General features: G+C 38.1%; 1 protein-coding gene across 1 annotated transcript in view; it reads right to left on the bottom strand.

Annotated features, from left to right (window-relative positions):
- LOC114312478 (uncharacterized) overlaps window positions 1–14,095 on the bottom strand; it is a 20,244-nt gene extending 6,149 nt beyond the window's left edge. The window contains exons 1-10 of the mRNA XM_028258714.2: window positions 13,552–14,095; window positions 13,350–13,434; window positions 12,484–12,523; window positions 12,138–12,386; window positions 11,720–11,819; window positions 11,543–11,617; window positions 6,310–6,408; window positions 5,325–5,441; window positions 5,096–5,211; window positions 4,786–4,885 (exon numbers count right to left, since the gene is read on the bottom strand). Of these exons, the coding sequence (XP_028114515.2) occupies window positions 4,786–4,885; window positions 5,096–5,211; window positions 5,325–5,441; window positions 6,310–6,408; window positions 11,543–11,617; window positions 11,720–11,819; window positions 12,138–12,386; window positions 12,484–12,523; window positions 13,350–13,434; window positions 13,552–13,683 (1,113 nt within the window). The 5' untranslated portion in view covers window positions 13,684–14,095. The remainder of the gene's footprint in view (window positions 1–4,785; window positions 4,886–5,095; window positions 5,212–5,324; window positions 5,442–6,309; window positions 6,409–11,542; window positions 11,618–11,719; window positions 11,820–12,137; window positions 12,387–12,483; window positions 12,524–13,349; window positions 13,435–13,551) is intronic.
- Between the last annotated feature and the right edge of the window lie 830 nt (window positions 14,096–14,925).

The following is a 14,925-nucleotide window of genomic DNA, read 5'->3' as shown; positions in this document are numbered from 1 at the left end:
GTGGTGACATTCTGGTTTGTCTGGGTCATCACCATTAGCCCTCTCTAGTTCGACCGGTTTGTCACCATCGGAGTCGCGACTTTTCTCTCTCCAGACTCACAAGGGTTCGAAACCCTAGTCCTCTATGGTTCGTCTCGCGAAGGCCTCCCTCTTCCTCGCAATCTCTGTCTGATTCGATTCGCAGCCATCTACTTCGGCTCTCTATTTCGGCCATCTACTTCGCTTCTCAGCCTCAGTCTCTCTCTCTCTGTCTTCAACTTGGCTTTTTTTAACCCTATTTTAGGATTATTGCACTAAAGCCCCATATTTGTCTGTTTATTACAAATTTTGTTTTATTACAATGTCGGATACTAAAATCCAAGCCATCAAATGTAAACTCACTGGTGGCAATTATGCCTATTGGGCCAGTGTCATGAAGAATTTTCTTCTTGGTCAAAAAAAATGGGACTATGTTTCTGGTTCTGCTCCTCGTCCATCGGACCCGAAGGTAGAAGGGTATCTGTCTTCCTGTGACACTTGGGATTGTGATAATGCCCAAGTTCTAACCTGGTTTCATAATTCTGTGGATGACCGTATTGGAATGATGTTTTCCAAGTACAGTACTGCCAAGGAAGTGTGAGATTATTTACTCGGTGTTTATCAGCAGTCTAACTTTGCCAAGCGGTATGAGTTGGAAACAACTATTCAGAGTGCTCGTCAGCGGAATCAAACAATTCAGGACTTTTATATTGAGATGATAGGTCTCTGGGATCAGTTGGCTCTTATGGAACCACCTACTCTCAAGATACTAGACGCTTATATTGAGTTTCAGGAACAGGGTCGTTTAGTCCAGTTCTTAACAGCTCTCTCGCCTCAGTATGAGGCTATTCGAGGTGGCATCCTTCACCGATCTCCTCTTCCCTCTATGGATGCTATTGTTCGTGAACTCCTCTCCGAGAAAACCCATCTTAAGACGGCCAGTCAGACTTTGCCTTCTTCTGTGTTCTTGGCTCCTGCCAAGCCGCTCTTGTTATCGACCCCTCCTCCTCATCAGTTTCAGGCCACTGCGAAACCCAAGAGAGGATCATTAGGGCCAGATAAGTGTGCTTTCTACCATCAGAGGGATCATTGGAAGAACAATTGTCCCAAAAAGGGACGTCAGCCTACTCCGTCTTCTCAGACACAGTTCCGCGGTCCTACTTTGGGTACTTTCCGACCTCCTGCTGCTTACACTGCATCTACTCCGGCTCCCGATCCTAACTTGGCTTCCCTGAGTGCTCAGGTTGCACAGCTTCAGCATATCCTGTCCACATCTCAGTCAGCCCCATCTGCCTCCGCTCTTACCTCTCTTCCTTCAGGTTTGCTTGGGTCCTCTTCCGGTATCCCTTCTTCTGTTTGGATTTTTTATTCTGGTGCTTCTCATCATATGACTCCTCACATTTCCTTACTTCAAAATTGTACTCCCCCACCCGTTCCTATTACTATTAATACTGCTAATGGATCTGATATGTCTGTTCTATCTGTTGGGTCTGTCTTACCCTCTGCCATGTCTGCTGTCACTATTCCTTCTGTTTTTTATGTTCCTCGGTTATCTGTCAGTTTATTATCTATCAGTCAACTTGATGCGTCTGGTTTTGATGTTATCTTTTCCTCTTCTGTCTGTTGTGTGCAGGTTCGGGTGTCCAAGAAGCAGATTGGGACTGGCCGTAAAATTAGAGATCTCTATGTGGTCGAAAGCTTGCATCTCCCCTTATCCACCTCTCCAGCTGCACTTTCCTCCTTTAAGTTAGATTTTCAGTCGAGTCAGTTTTACTTATGGCATTCTCGCTTCGGTCATTTGTCTGTTGACCGCTTACGGTCTTTAGCTCAGTCAGGGTTGTTGGGTAAAGTTTCTCCTAGTCAAATTGATGAATGTCGGGGTGTAAACTTGCTAAAATGTCAGCATTACCATTTAATAAAAGTATCTCTATTTCTGTTTCTCTTTTTTCTCTTGTACATTATGATGTCTGGGGACCCTCTCCTGTTCTTACTAAAGGGGGCTCTGCATATTATGTGTCTTTTATTGATGACTGCACCCGTTACACTTGGGTTTATCTTATGACCCATAAATCTGATTTCTACCAGATATATCGTATTTTTCAATCTATGGTCACTACACAGTTGGGTCTACTATTAAATTGTTGCGGTCTGACTTGGGTGGGGAATACTTTAAAACTGAATTCTGTGAATACTTGGCCAAATTGGGTACTATTCACCAAACTTCTTGTACTGATACACCTACTCAAAATGGTCGAGCTGAGCGTAAACACCGTCATCTTCTTGAGACAGCTAGGTCTCTCCTCTCTGCCTCCGTTCCGGCTCCATTTTGGGGTGAGGCAGTTCTTACTGCTGCTTTTCTTCTCAACCGTATGCCTACCCTTCTTCTTTCTAGTCGGTCTCCTTATGAGATTCTGTTTTCTCAACTTCCTAATTACTCCCTCCTTCGTGTATTTGGATCTGCTTGTTTTGTCCTTTTACCCCGTAAAGATAAGACTAAACTTAGTACCCGGTCTGTCCTATGTGTTTTTTTGGGATATAGTCTCACTTAAAAAGGTTATCGCTGTTATGACCCTGTTTCTCGTCGCCTTTATGTCTCCTGCCATGTTGCCTTTCTCGAACGTCTATCTTACTTTCAGCTTCCTCCTCTCACCGCCCCAGTTTCCAAAAAAGATTTGGTTCATATTGATCCATTTCCTTCTAAGGTCCCATCTGATGAGTACATCTCCATAGTTCCTCCTGAGCTTATTCCATCTTCTCCTCCTGCTTTACCTCTGACTACTTCTCCTCCTTCGTCTCTTCCGTTGTTAGTTTATTCTCGTCGCAAGGCTCCTTATCTACTAGATGTCTCTACCCCTGCTGTTGATCCTCCTGCTTCTGACGACTTTGATCCTACTACACACCGATATCCTCCTCGAGCGCGTCATCCTCCAAAAAGGTTGGGTTGGTCTAATACTTGTTTTTCTGCTTCCTATCGTACCTTTTTGTCTGGTATTCACTCTTTTGCAGAACCTCAATCTTACAAGGAAGCTTGTCAGGATCCTCATTGGGTTCAAGCTATGGAGGATGAGTTGTTTGCTCTACAGAAAACTAGTACTTGGGAGTTGGTTTCTTTACCTGCTGGTAAGAATCTGGTTGGTTGCAAATGGGTCTACAAAGTCAAGACTCATTCTGATGGTTCTCTTGAGTGCTACAAAGCTCGTCTGGTGGCCAAAGGTTTCTCCTAGGAGTATGACATTGATTATGAGGAGACATTTGCTCCTGTTGCCAAGATGACTACTGTCCGTACTTTAATTTCTGTCGCTGCTGTTCGTTCTTGGCCTCTTTATCAGATGGATGTTAAGAATGCTTTTCTTAATGGTCATCTCACTGAGGAGGTTTACATGCGTCCTCCCCCTGGTCTTCACCATTCCTCTGGCCACGTCTGTCATCTTCGACGTGCTCTATATGGTCTGAAGCAGTCTCCTCGTGCTTGGTATGATCGCTTTCAGATTGCTGTTACCGAGCTTGGATTTCATTCTTCTGCTTCCGACTCTGCTTTATTTCTAAGACATACCTCGGTTGGTTTTGTTGCTCTCTTACTATATGTAGATGATATGATCATCACTGACTCTGACTCTTCTGTTATCTCTGAGGTCAAGCAGCATCTCTTCCGTACCTTCGAAATGAAAGATCTGGGACCATTGCAGTATTTTCTTGGCATTAAGGTGGCTTCTTCTCCCAAGGGTTACTTTCTATCCCAGACTAAGTATGCTAATGAGGTTATCCATCGTGCCAGACTTACTGACACTAAGCTGTCTGATACCCCCATTGAGCTTAATGTAAAGCTCAACACTACTGATGGGGTTCCTCTAGCTGATCCTACATTATATCGCGAGCTTATGGGTTGCTTAGTCTATCTGACAGTTACTCGCCATGATCTTGCCTATGCTGTCCATGTGATTAGTCAGTTTGTTTCTGCCCCTCGCTCTACACATTGGGCTGCTTTGCTTCGGATTCTTCGCTATCTTCGCAGTACTATCTTTCAAGACTTGCTGTTCTCTTTTACTTCTTCCTTAGACTTGGTGGCTTATGTTGATGCTGATTGGGCTGGTGATGTTAATGATCGTAAATCTACTTCTGGTTTCTATATGTTTCTTGGCGATTCCCTAATTTCTTGGAAAAGCAAGAAACATACTGTTGTTGCCTGTTCTATTGCCGAAGCTGAGTATCGTGCTATGGCTCATGCTACTGCTAAAATTGTCTGGCTTCGTAATCTCTTATCTGAGTTGGGCGTCCCTCAATCTTCCCCGACCTCTCTCTATTGTGACAACCGAAGTGCTATTCAAATTGCTCATAACACTGTCTTCCATGAACGGACAAAGCATATTGAACTTGATTGTCACTTCGTCCGTCAGCATCTGCAGTCTGGCCTTATCTCGCTTCCTTTTGTCTCGTCAGCTCTACAACTTGCTGACTTTTTCACTAAGACTCACACCACTGCTCGGTTTCGATTTTTTCTTGACAAACTCTCAGTGTTTTATGCTAAAACACCTTGAGTTTGAGTGGAGGTGTGAGAATATGTGTTCTCCTAGGATTAGGAATAAGTGTCCTATATCTATTAGACTTCTATATATCTTTGTGATGTATTCATGTAGGATTAGGAATTAGTGGTACTCTATATAAATGATGTATTCTTTGTTCAATCAATCTAATATACAGTTTTGTTTAAAAAACTTACAGTATAACCAAAAATTAAACTGCCAGCTAAAATTAAACTTAGCTACTTACCCTAAGTTTCTTGTGAGATGCAAGGACTTGCGGAGGGACTAGTGAGGAAAGTTCACATAATGGCCTCGTGAGAGCTGAATAAGTTGGATGTTCAATGGCCCTGTGAAAAAAATTAACCATAAGTAAGAAATTTCCCATTTAGAGATGAAAGAAAGGCACCTAGTCTTGAGTCATGATTTTCATCAAAACTCATCTAACTGTTATGGAGTTGGCAGCAAAGATCTTGTCCCATCAAGACACTTCAATAAAAGGAATAAAGAATTTATGGGGGAGTAAAAGCTATGACACTATAAAGGAAAAATATGCATACCATATATGTGAGTCTTTGACACAAGTTAATATATCAAGGTTTGGAGCTCGAGGATGACACCATGATGCCACACTGTGGCAAGACAATTTTGGAACAGGTTTAATACGACGCAACTCCTGAAGAAAACAAAAGGAAGGGGGGGGGAGGCAAACATTCACCAAAATAAACCAATCATAAGTAGTGCTCTTCAAAGAAAAAAATAAAGAACTTCACCAAGTTTGTAAGGCACCTTAAACGAGATTGTATCCCAGATAGCTAAAGTCTTATCTGCACCAATTGTAATAAGTTGTGGTGCACCTCCGCTCACTCTAGAAAGCTCAACAGCCACAACTCCTCCATCATGTGCCTTAAAACATAAAAATATTTGTAAGTTTTGAAAATATCACAAACTAAAGTAAAAAAGCTATGTAGCATTCATACGCACCACTATCAGATAGAGAAGTACATGCAAAAAAGGTTTTCTATGTTTTGTTTTAATAAATTGGGGGGGGGAGGGGGGGGGGGAGGGGTGGAAGGGAAAAAACAAATGAAGAACAATAGAAAAGAATAGATGAGAAGTCACTTATCAACACATGCTACAATAAGAGACCTTAATTGACCATTTAACAATTTTCCTTTTTTACAAATCATTTTTTTTAGTGTTAAAGTCATAGTTCATCACACTCAGGGTCTTAAGCATACGACAATGTCACCAACTAAAAATTTTCTACAAAATCACCACCATAAAGAAGCATTGCAACAGTAAAAAAGAATTTCAACACTATTTATGAACTAAAGGGAAAGGTAAAAGAGAGCAACATTTCATAAATAAATAAAAAAAAATACATTTATAACCACAATCAAATGCAGAAGTGCAAGCAAAGAGGTTTTACATGCTATATTTGCAAAACAAAAAACAAAAGACAATGGAAGAGAGAAGACCTTTTTCAACACAAAATATATCAAGAGATTTTAAAGTAAAAATTTAACAATATTATCATGTTGGACACCGAAACAGCCAGTGACACCCGTGTCACAAGTTTATAAAATTGTCACTGAAATCTGTATGTAAATGAATGCTTATTAAAAAAAACATGTGGACAAATATTGTTAACAAATAATTGTATTGCTTCAGAGTAATTTGTAAAATATCAGATATTCCACAGTAGGAAAGGGAAAATTTTAAGCAGTCGGACAAAAAAAAGGAGATATATGAGGGATAAAAAGAAAGCTACTTTCAAGCTCAGCTTGGGAACAAGTTCCCGTGAATCTTGACCAGGGGGCGCACTCCAAAGTACAAGTAGACCATCACTGCCACCTGAAACCAAAAGTGCCTACAATGGAATACAATCAATAGAAAATTTCAACAAGATACTTAATGTGAAATAATATTAATACATGCAAACGTACATATTTCGTAAGTGAAATGTATAGCCAGATTTTAATAATGAAAGACCAACTGGAGCACATCATGGATAAAACAAATTATTACCAACAGTTTCATTCTACATAATCTTTTTCTATAGTTTTTTCTCACAAGAAGTCTTAGGATAGATAGGAAATAAAATTCCAAAAAGAATATTGTTAAAGAACAACTAAAAAAGAAAACAAACGTGATAAATTTTGATTGGAACTGGAAAGAGAAGTCACTAATCGTGCATGCATTGCATACAAGTGTGTGTGCAGCAGAGCTACATGCAGACATGAACGATATGACTTCTAATACAATTGATGGAAATGAAACAAACCACTGCTTTTGCAGTTTTAAATGGACTTGCAAAAACTTTTGGTCCTTACCCTCCAATAATTAGGACTAAATTCTAATGCCAACTATTCCCAAATAAATGAGTTTGGATTAGGAGTTTTTAGAAACAAAATGATTTAATTTGGCACACCATATCAGACCTCATTTCCTTCAACATGAAATCAATATTAACACTTTAATTAGTTATTATCTTTCTGCAGCTTATCACAATGGTAATATAATATGTTTAAATAAAAAATTTATTGATTTTAGAACAAGTTTATTTCTAATTATATTAATTTTAAAACCAAATTTAGTCATAAGTATATTCTTGCACAAATAAACAATATAGCCAGTTAACATAGTAGGAAAAAGGTGGGGCAGCATTAGAGGTGGCAAATGGGCAGGTATGGGCAGTCCAAATGGGTTATGCATTTAAAGCAACCCAACCTAAACCTGCCCATTTAATAAAGGACCTTAAACGGGTTGGGTTGAATTGGACACGGATTGGACAAATTAACCCAACTAATTCATTTACTTCATTTTTTTATTTTTTATTTTTTTTAAAAATTATTTTATATATATATATATATATTTTATGACGATGATGATGGTGGTGGCAAAGCGGAGGTGGTGGCGGTGGTGATGGTGGTGAAGCGACGGTAGTGGAGGAGGTGGTGGTGCTTAGAGGTGGCAAATGGGCGGGTTTGAGTGGGTCAAAATGGGTTGTTTATTAAAATAATTCAATCAAACCAGTCCATTTAATAAATGAATTTAAACGAGTTGTGTTTAATTGGGCACAGTTGGACAAATCAACCTGAGAAGCCCGTTTATTTTATTAAACTATTTTCCTAATAGATGCCAAAAAATAATAATAATTTTTTTTAGATAATTACACATTTTCCATATGATTAGAATTTAATTTTAAAAAGACAATTACTAGTTTATTAATGATGATTAAATGAACAAATAAAAACTTAAAAGAAAATTTAATAAGATTTACTTGATAATAAAATGGTTTCTTTATTGTTTAAAAAAAATTCACAAAATAGTATTAATATAAATTTATTTTATGCCAAAATAAAACCAAACAGATGTCCAGGTTGAATGGTTCTTCACATATACTTCAAATTTGTTCGCAGGAGGACATCACGGGTTCGAATCCTATACACTTTGGTTTTTAGTTTCCCAACTAAACCCAATAAGACCTTGTACACTATCACAGGCCGGACCCAATATGGTCCAATTATAACCCATTCAAACCTGCGAAAAACAGCAAGCCCAAATTGGTTTCCCAATTGTAACCCACATATAACTCAAGCATGTCCAAACCCGCAAAACATTGGACGGATTTGGGTGGGTTCATGGGTTTGGGTCAGCATTGCCAGCCCTAGGGCAGGATTAAGATACCTTTTGAATTTTAGGGCTAAGCAAGGAATCCGTAAAATCGGCAAACTGATCCGATCTGGTCCAGTCCAATCCAGTAGGTTTGGACTAGTTTTTTGACTCCGTGGTTTGGTTCTGGATTGAAAAATTTGAGGAACCGTGTTTTGTAGATCAGTTCCAGATTACACTTCACGGTTCAAGATTGGACCCAATTCGGACCATATGCAACTTAGACTATATTCATATCATACACCCCTAATACATACTATCATATCTCTTATATTCATATCATATACCCGTGGAATTTGCTGCTATGAAGTTGTTGCTGCTATGGAATTTTGTTGCTATTGTTGTGTTTTTTTTTTTTTTTTATATATAGTTTTGTGATGGTCTAATGGTGGAATCAGTTTTAATTTTTTTTTTTGAATTTGGTGATTGCTGCTACTATTGTGGAACTAGATATTATGTTTGTTTAAATTAATGGTGAAACAATATGCATGTTTATGTTTTGAAAAATTATGAAATGAAAATGTTATATGATTTTTCTTTGCCAATAGATTATATGAAACCATGGTTACGAACCGTGTTTAAATGGTTTGGTTCGGATTAGTTCCACAATTTAAATGGATTGGATTAGTTCTAATTTTTATGGAACCGTAGACAACGGATTGGTTCTGATTTTATCCCAAACTGAACCAATCCGAACCATGCTCACCCCGACTGAATTTCTAGCGTTCTCTCCGTCCCTCCAAATCATGTAGATATCTTTACACCTTTGACCATTGGATCTTCAACCTCTATAGACTAAGGTCACTTTGGATCAATTCGATACCATTTGACTTGTCATAGGTTATTGAATTTCATTTTTCTTCTGTAAATTAGAGAATTAATTCATCCATAGGAGGGTATTAGACGAGGTGGATTGATGTGTTTCTTAAGTCATATATTTCGCCTCACCCATTTACATCTCTACCGACAAGCAAAAAAGCTAATACCTAATATTTCCCAATAATAAATAATTTCTTGAGTATCAAACTTGATTCCTTTATGGACGAAGAACAACTCTAATTCCTCAATCCAATACAGCCCTTAACCCCAACTACAATTAACCTAATAGATATTTGCTAATACTTAACTCAAAATAAATAATTGCGAAAATAAATAGGCATTTAGAATAAATAATTGTGAAAATAAGGATGTGGGGTCTGTTCATGTTATCAACCAACTAAAAGCTAGGTTCCTCATCAAATAAAATGCAGTATAAAATATCTCAAAGAAAATGATAGCCCCATCGTAACTGCTCAGTTGTAAAAATTAGATGGCAATTGGCCAAATTGAAGCATATTCTTAATTCCTAAAGGAACACGGAAATTGTTATTAGCCCATAAAAGCAATATACATATACTATGAAAAAGCTAATAAACACACATGGAATGATGCACACATCTTTCATGCACGACATTGTATATACATGAGGACTTTGTATGTTAATACAAGTACCAAAGAAAATTTAATATCTAGCATACTTGATAAAGATCTCCAAACCACATAGACAAAGGTCCTTGGGATTTAACTTTTGGGGTCATCCTTGTCAACAATAACAAATCATTGCGCTGCAGATCAAAGATTTGTAGAAGGATATTACAAGAAATAATCCTAATTTGCTTAACAGATGTCAGTTGAAATCATTCAGCTAGCTCACAGTGGAATTATACAATCTCACCAGAGACTCCCCTACCAAATCATCTCCCACTCACTAGGATCACCATGACATCCTATCTGCAGCCACATTTTATAGGTCAGAGATACACATATAGAGATGTCCCCACATGTACCACAACTAGCCTCCAACCCAACCTTCACCCCGTATCAATTGTCTTGTTGACTTCAACCCAATCTTGAAATCATATCTTTTTGAAATACTCTTCTTTTTCTGCGTAAAAGAAGGTAGGAGGGGGTGACCAGTGCATGGCAACCCTTCACAGATGTGACCAAAGGATCCCCTACGCACTAAGGAACCATACAAGAGGGGACAAGATGGGCCGGGTTACCGCAACATGAGGAATCTGCAAGCGCTCCCTCAAGTCGAGCTTGAGCCATAGCCTACCCCAACCCCACCAAGGGCATAGTGGCAAGGAGTTGGTGGACCGGGATTAATAGGTAAGAGTCTTGTGTTGCCCCAACGACTCAAGCCCATGTCCTCCTTCCTGGTCACCAAACCACATGAGAGTAAGGCCCCCATCACCAAGCCAACGCCCTTGGGTGGTTTTTGAAATGCTATGTTTGGTTTCAATTTTCTGAAAATTGAGTTTTTTGTTTTTTGTGTTTTTTTTTTTTTTAATGAATATTTTAAAAATTTTAAGCAATTTTTTTACTCTTTTAGATGCACCTTACTTAGATATATCTAAAAAGTAAAATATTTATAAAAAAATATTTTAAAAAATCAATAAATACATAGGAATACAAAAAAAATGTACTAAATTCTCGTATTTTTTTTGAATTTTTGGTATTTAGTGAATTTTCTAAAGATTTTTTTTCACAAATATTATACTTTTTAAGTGTATTTACATTAGGTGTATCTAAAAATTAAAAAAAAAAATTGCTTAGAATATTAAAAAAATCCAGTAAAAACCAAAAAAAAAATACAGAAAACAAAAAATTTCAATTTTCTGAAAAATGAATCCTGAAAATCCAAACCAAACAAGCTGTTTTGATTCCAGATGCATACAGACCCAGTACATCGAAAGACTCCAATCTCCATATTTTTATGGTATCAACTAACTCGATGTCCACATCCTCAATTAATAAGCCATGCCCCAACTCACCATATGGCATTTAGAATTCCTCCCTCCACACACATAGACACACTAAGAGAGAGACATTGAGACAAATGGCCATGGCATAAAGAATTACAGGTGCAACAGTGCAACCAAGGGAAGCTTAAAACAAAGGAAAAAGTTTGACCCCTAAAATTCCCACAATTCAACCCACCATGTTGTCATTTGATAAGCGTCAATTTTTGATTGGTTAGACACTCAATGATATGGGACCTGCTACCCTTGCCACATCACTGTGGATGCATTTGTGGGTGTAAAATATGGGTCTCTAGCATTGTTGTAAAACATATACCTAATGCAAACTTCATCACAAATCAAATCTAACCATAATTGTATGTGAAAAAAATTGGAAGCCCTTCATCCCTAAATTCATATAGTACACAAAGAACGACAACACACACACTCAGATTCTCAAGTTAAAATGTCTAAAGCAAATGTATTAATGACAAACATAAACTATAGACAGCATAAATTCAAATTTTTAGATAATTGATAAGCTACCTCGCCAGAGGAAGCCATAAAGGTCATCAAGCAAGAAATTGATCCTTTATGACCTCCTGTGTACCTTCGAACAAGCTGCAAAAAATAAAAAATAAAATAAAACGATTATTGCACAATGCAAGTAATTGAAATAAAGCTGATAGACCAAAAGCAAAATATAATAGGAGGAAAAAATACCTTCCATGTTATCATTGAAAGAACTCGAATTATGCCATCTGATCCCCCGAAAGCCACAAGAGGACCATCCCCAGCAGAGGTTCTTGAAAGGAACTCCATACTGCAGCAGCAAATTATAGGACCAGTAAATGCACAACATAATGCTCAGAGAAAAAGAATTTTGTCCAGGCCATCTAGAAAGCATGTGATACATAAATAACAAATCAAGTGAAAAAAAGACTTCAGATCTCACTTAAGTACTATAAACCTGACCTGTCTAACTAAGATCCTAGGAATCAATTTGTCAAAGATAGTTGACTACAGTTCAGCAATACAGACATCACAATAGCACTACTAAGATACTGCATTTATTTTCCAAGTCTAACAACAACAACAAAAACAGCAATTAAATATCATATATAATATAATGAGGACTTGCCAGAGAAGTGATCTATTGTCGAGGTCCTGCTTTGGTACATCACGGCCACGCATTGTCACCAAGTCTAAAAAAATTGCTTTGTTTTCACAACAAATGACAAGAAAATGCCTTCCTTTTGTTGATGGAGCGGGAGAATTAAAAGCTGAAGTGACATTATTGACTGCTGATGGAGCCTCGGCAGCAGCAGAACGGTTACGCCAGAGTTGCCAAAAGCATACATCATCATCATAAAAGCTAACCTGCTTAACACTTGAACCATGCAGCCCAATGGCAGGTTCAGGTTTCAAAAAAAAACCCACAGAGAAACTGTCAAATATATCAGAAGGCAAAAGCATAGATCCATTACCTCCCTCCCCGCATGGCTTCCGTAGGTTTCCCTTTCGAATCTACGGTACAAACAACATGTCAGAAGAAAACGCTAGCAAATACTTCTCTCACCATATCAATAAATGAATGCATACGTGTTTGAATGTGTGAAAATGCATTATTAACAACCAACTACATACAGGGACGGCAATTTGCCACAAAATGTTGGGGACCCACACCAATCCACCCCTATTGAGCCAATGATTGAATCTTTCAAACCGGGATAGGGGTGGTAATGGGATTAAAGGGGTTAACCTACATTGGGTTTAAGATGGGGACAAGATTCAGCCACCCCACTCTGACCCTGCCCCGAAAAGGGTCCTTGAAAAATTGAATATTTCAGCTATCCTAACCAAGCCACCATTTGTCAAGGGGTTGCCATGTGTGCTAAGTATCATGAGAATGGGGCCTTGGTAACTAAACCACTATAGTTTCATCACTATTGTTTAATCCCTATTTTACATAAACTCACGTATATCAAGTATCCGTCTAAGAGTCTGATTCTTCTAATTCCTATGTTCAAGGACATCAGGACATAATTTAGATATTCATATTTTATTATTTATCAAAAAAACAAAAAAAATCATATTTTATTCTTCTTTATTTCCTAGGGTAAAATGATGTTAATAGAGTAACATAGAGCTTATGATGCATAATCATTTGGTAAATACACAAAAGTGGGAATATGTAAAGACTTAACTAGCTTCAGAAAAAGTATTAAGGCACAACCACCAGCAAAGCAACATATCAGCTGATCATTCATATCTCCCATGGCAAATACATACATACCCATATGCTATACAAACAAGCCTATGTATTGAAAAGAAAATGAAAAGACTCTCACACCCGTTTCGCCCTCAGCAAGCTTCTCCAACTTGGCACCCACCAAGCGCCTCTCATCAACACCACCAGCTTTCAGCTCATATATCACCTGGTGAACACAAAACAAACAAACAAACAATAAGCAAAATTGAATCAAACCACAGTGTATAATTGGGTATATCAAATCAAAAACATATAAAAAAATAAAATTGAAAGTAGGAAGAACCTGGCGGTGTTCCCAATTCCAAACGGAGACGCGATCGGAGGCATCAGCGGTAACAAGCCAGGGATGCGTGGGATGGAGTTGAATCTTCACAATCTTATCGCTCGTGGGACGAAAAGCCCTTAAACGCAACATTTTCTTTTACCTCTTCTTCTTCTTCTTCACATACAAGTAAATGTAGAGAGATCCACAGCTCGAAATAAACTACCAGTCGATGATTGCATTCAATTCAGGCCCACTAGGGCATAATTAGAATCAGCATTGGACCCTCACTTCGAATTCTTCAGAGTTCAACGATTTTAGAGCGATCTGATTAAGTTTCCGGTGACTTGGTCCCTTGATGGGCCTACGAATTCCGGTTCGATGAGGGTGGAGGTTTGAAGTTGGAGGATTCTTGGGGGATCTATGACTATGACGGAGCAATTGAACCAGAGCAGAGAGAAAGGAAAGGAGAGTGAATTGTGTGTGCGAGTCTTGGGGAACCACTTCCTTCGATCATAACTCTCTGTTTGTTCCAACGTTTTTTTTTTTTTTGGGGGGTAGGTAACTCAGAGCAATTGAACCAGAGCAGAGAGAAAGGAAAGGAGAGTGAATTGTGTGTGCGAGTCTTGGGGAACCACTTCCTTTTTTGGGTAGGTAAGGGTATGTTTGGTAACCATTTTATTTTTAGTTTACAGTTTATATTTATAAAAATTTTAAAAATTGTGATAAAAACTTGTTTGGTAAAAAAATTGATTTATAATTCAACTTCCCAGTTTATAAATTTTACCCAAAAATGGAAACAGAAAAAACCAGTTTTCACTGATTTAATAAACTGGCACTGTAGCGGAAGTTACTGTAGCGGAGCTACAGTAACTTAATTGTTGGCAACTTAATCCTGGTTCAAATCTCCGCAGCACCAATATTGAATTTATTTTGTCCATCGTTAATATCTCATCTTCCTCAACCTCATTCATTTATTTTGTCCAACGGTAATATCTCATCTTCCTCCACCTCATTTATGTTCACTTGAACTTCACAGATCAAGTTAGTCTCTCTTCTCTCTCTCTCCCCTCTCTTCTCTGTGTTCATCGATCTTGCTCTCTGTGTTCACCGAGCTTCGATTTTTGTTTTATTTTCTAAAACATTATGTTGCAAACATGCAGATCTTTGTAAATCTGTCAACAAATTGATCTCAGGTCTGTTTCTTCTCTCTCTCTCTTGCTATGGTTTGTAGGTTAATAGATCTGTCATGACATCGATTAATGATGAGACAAAGGGTATGTTTGTTTGTTGACAGATCGATTTCATGTGCACTTAGGTCTCTTTCTTCTCTCTCTTCGATGGCAGCTTCGATTTCATGGTAGCTTTGGGATTTCAACTGCCATCAAATTGATG

The sequence above is a fragment of the Camellia sinensis genome, chromosome 2 (assembly GCF_055761805.1).
Source record: "Camellia sinensis isolate YWXY chromosome 2, ASM5576180v1, whole genome shotgun sequence".
NCBI classification, from domain to species: Eukaryota; Viridiplantae; Streptophyta; class Magnoliopsida; order Ericales; family Theaceae; genus Camellia; species Camellia sinensis.
Note: the sequence above shows the minus strand (reverse complement) of the source record. Positions and strands in the feature narration are given on the sequence as shown.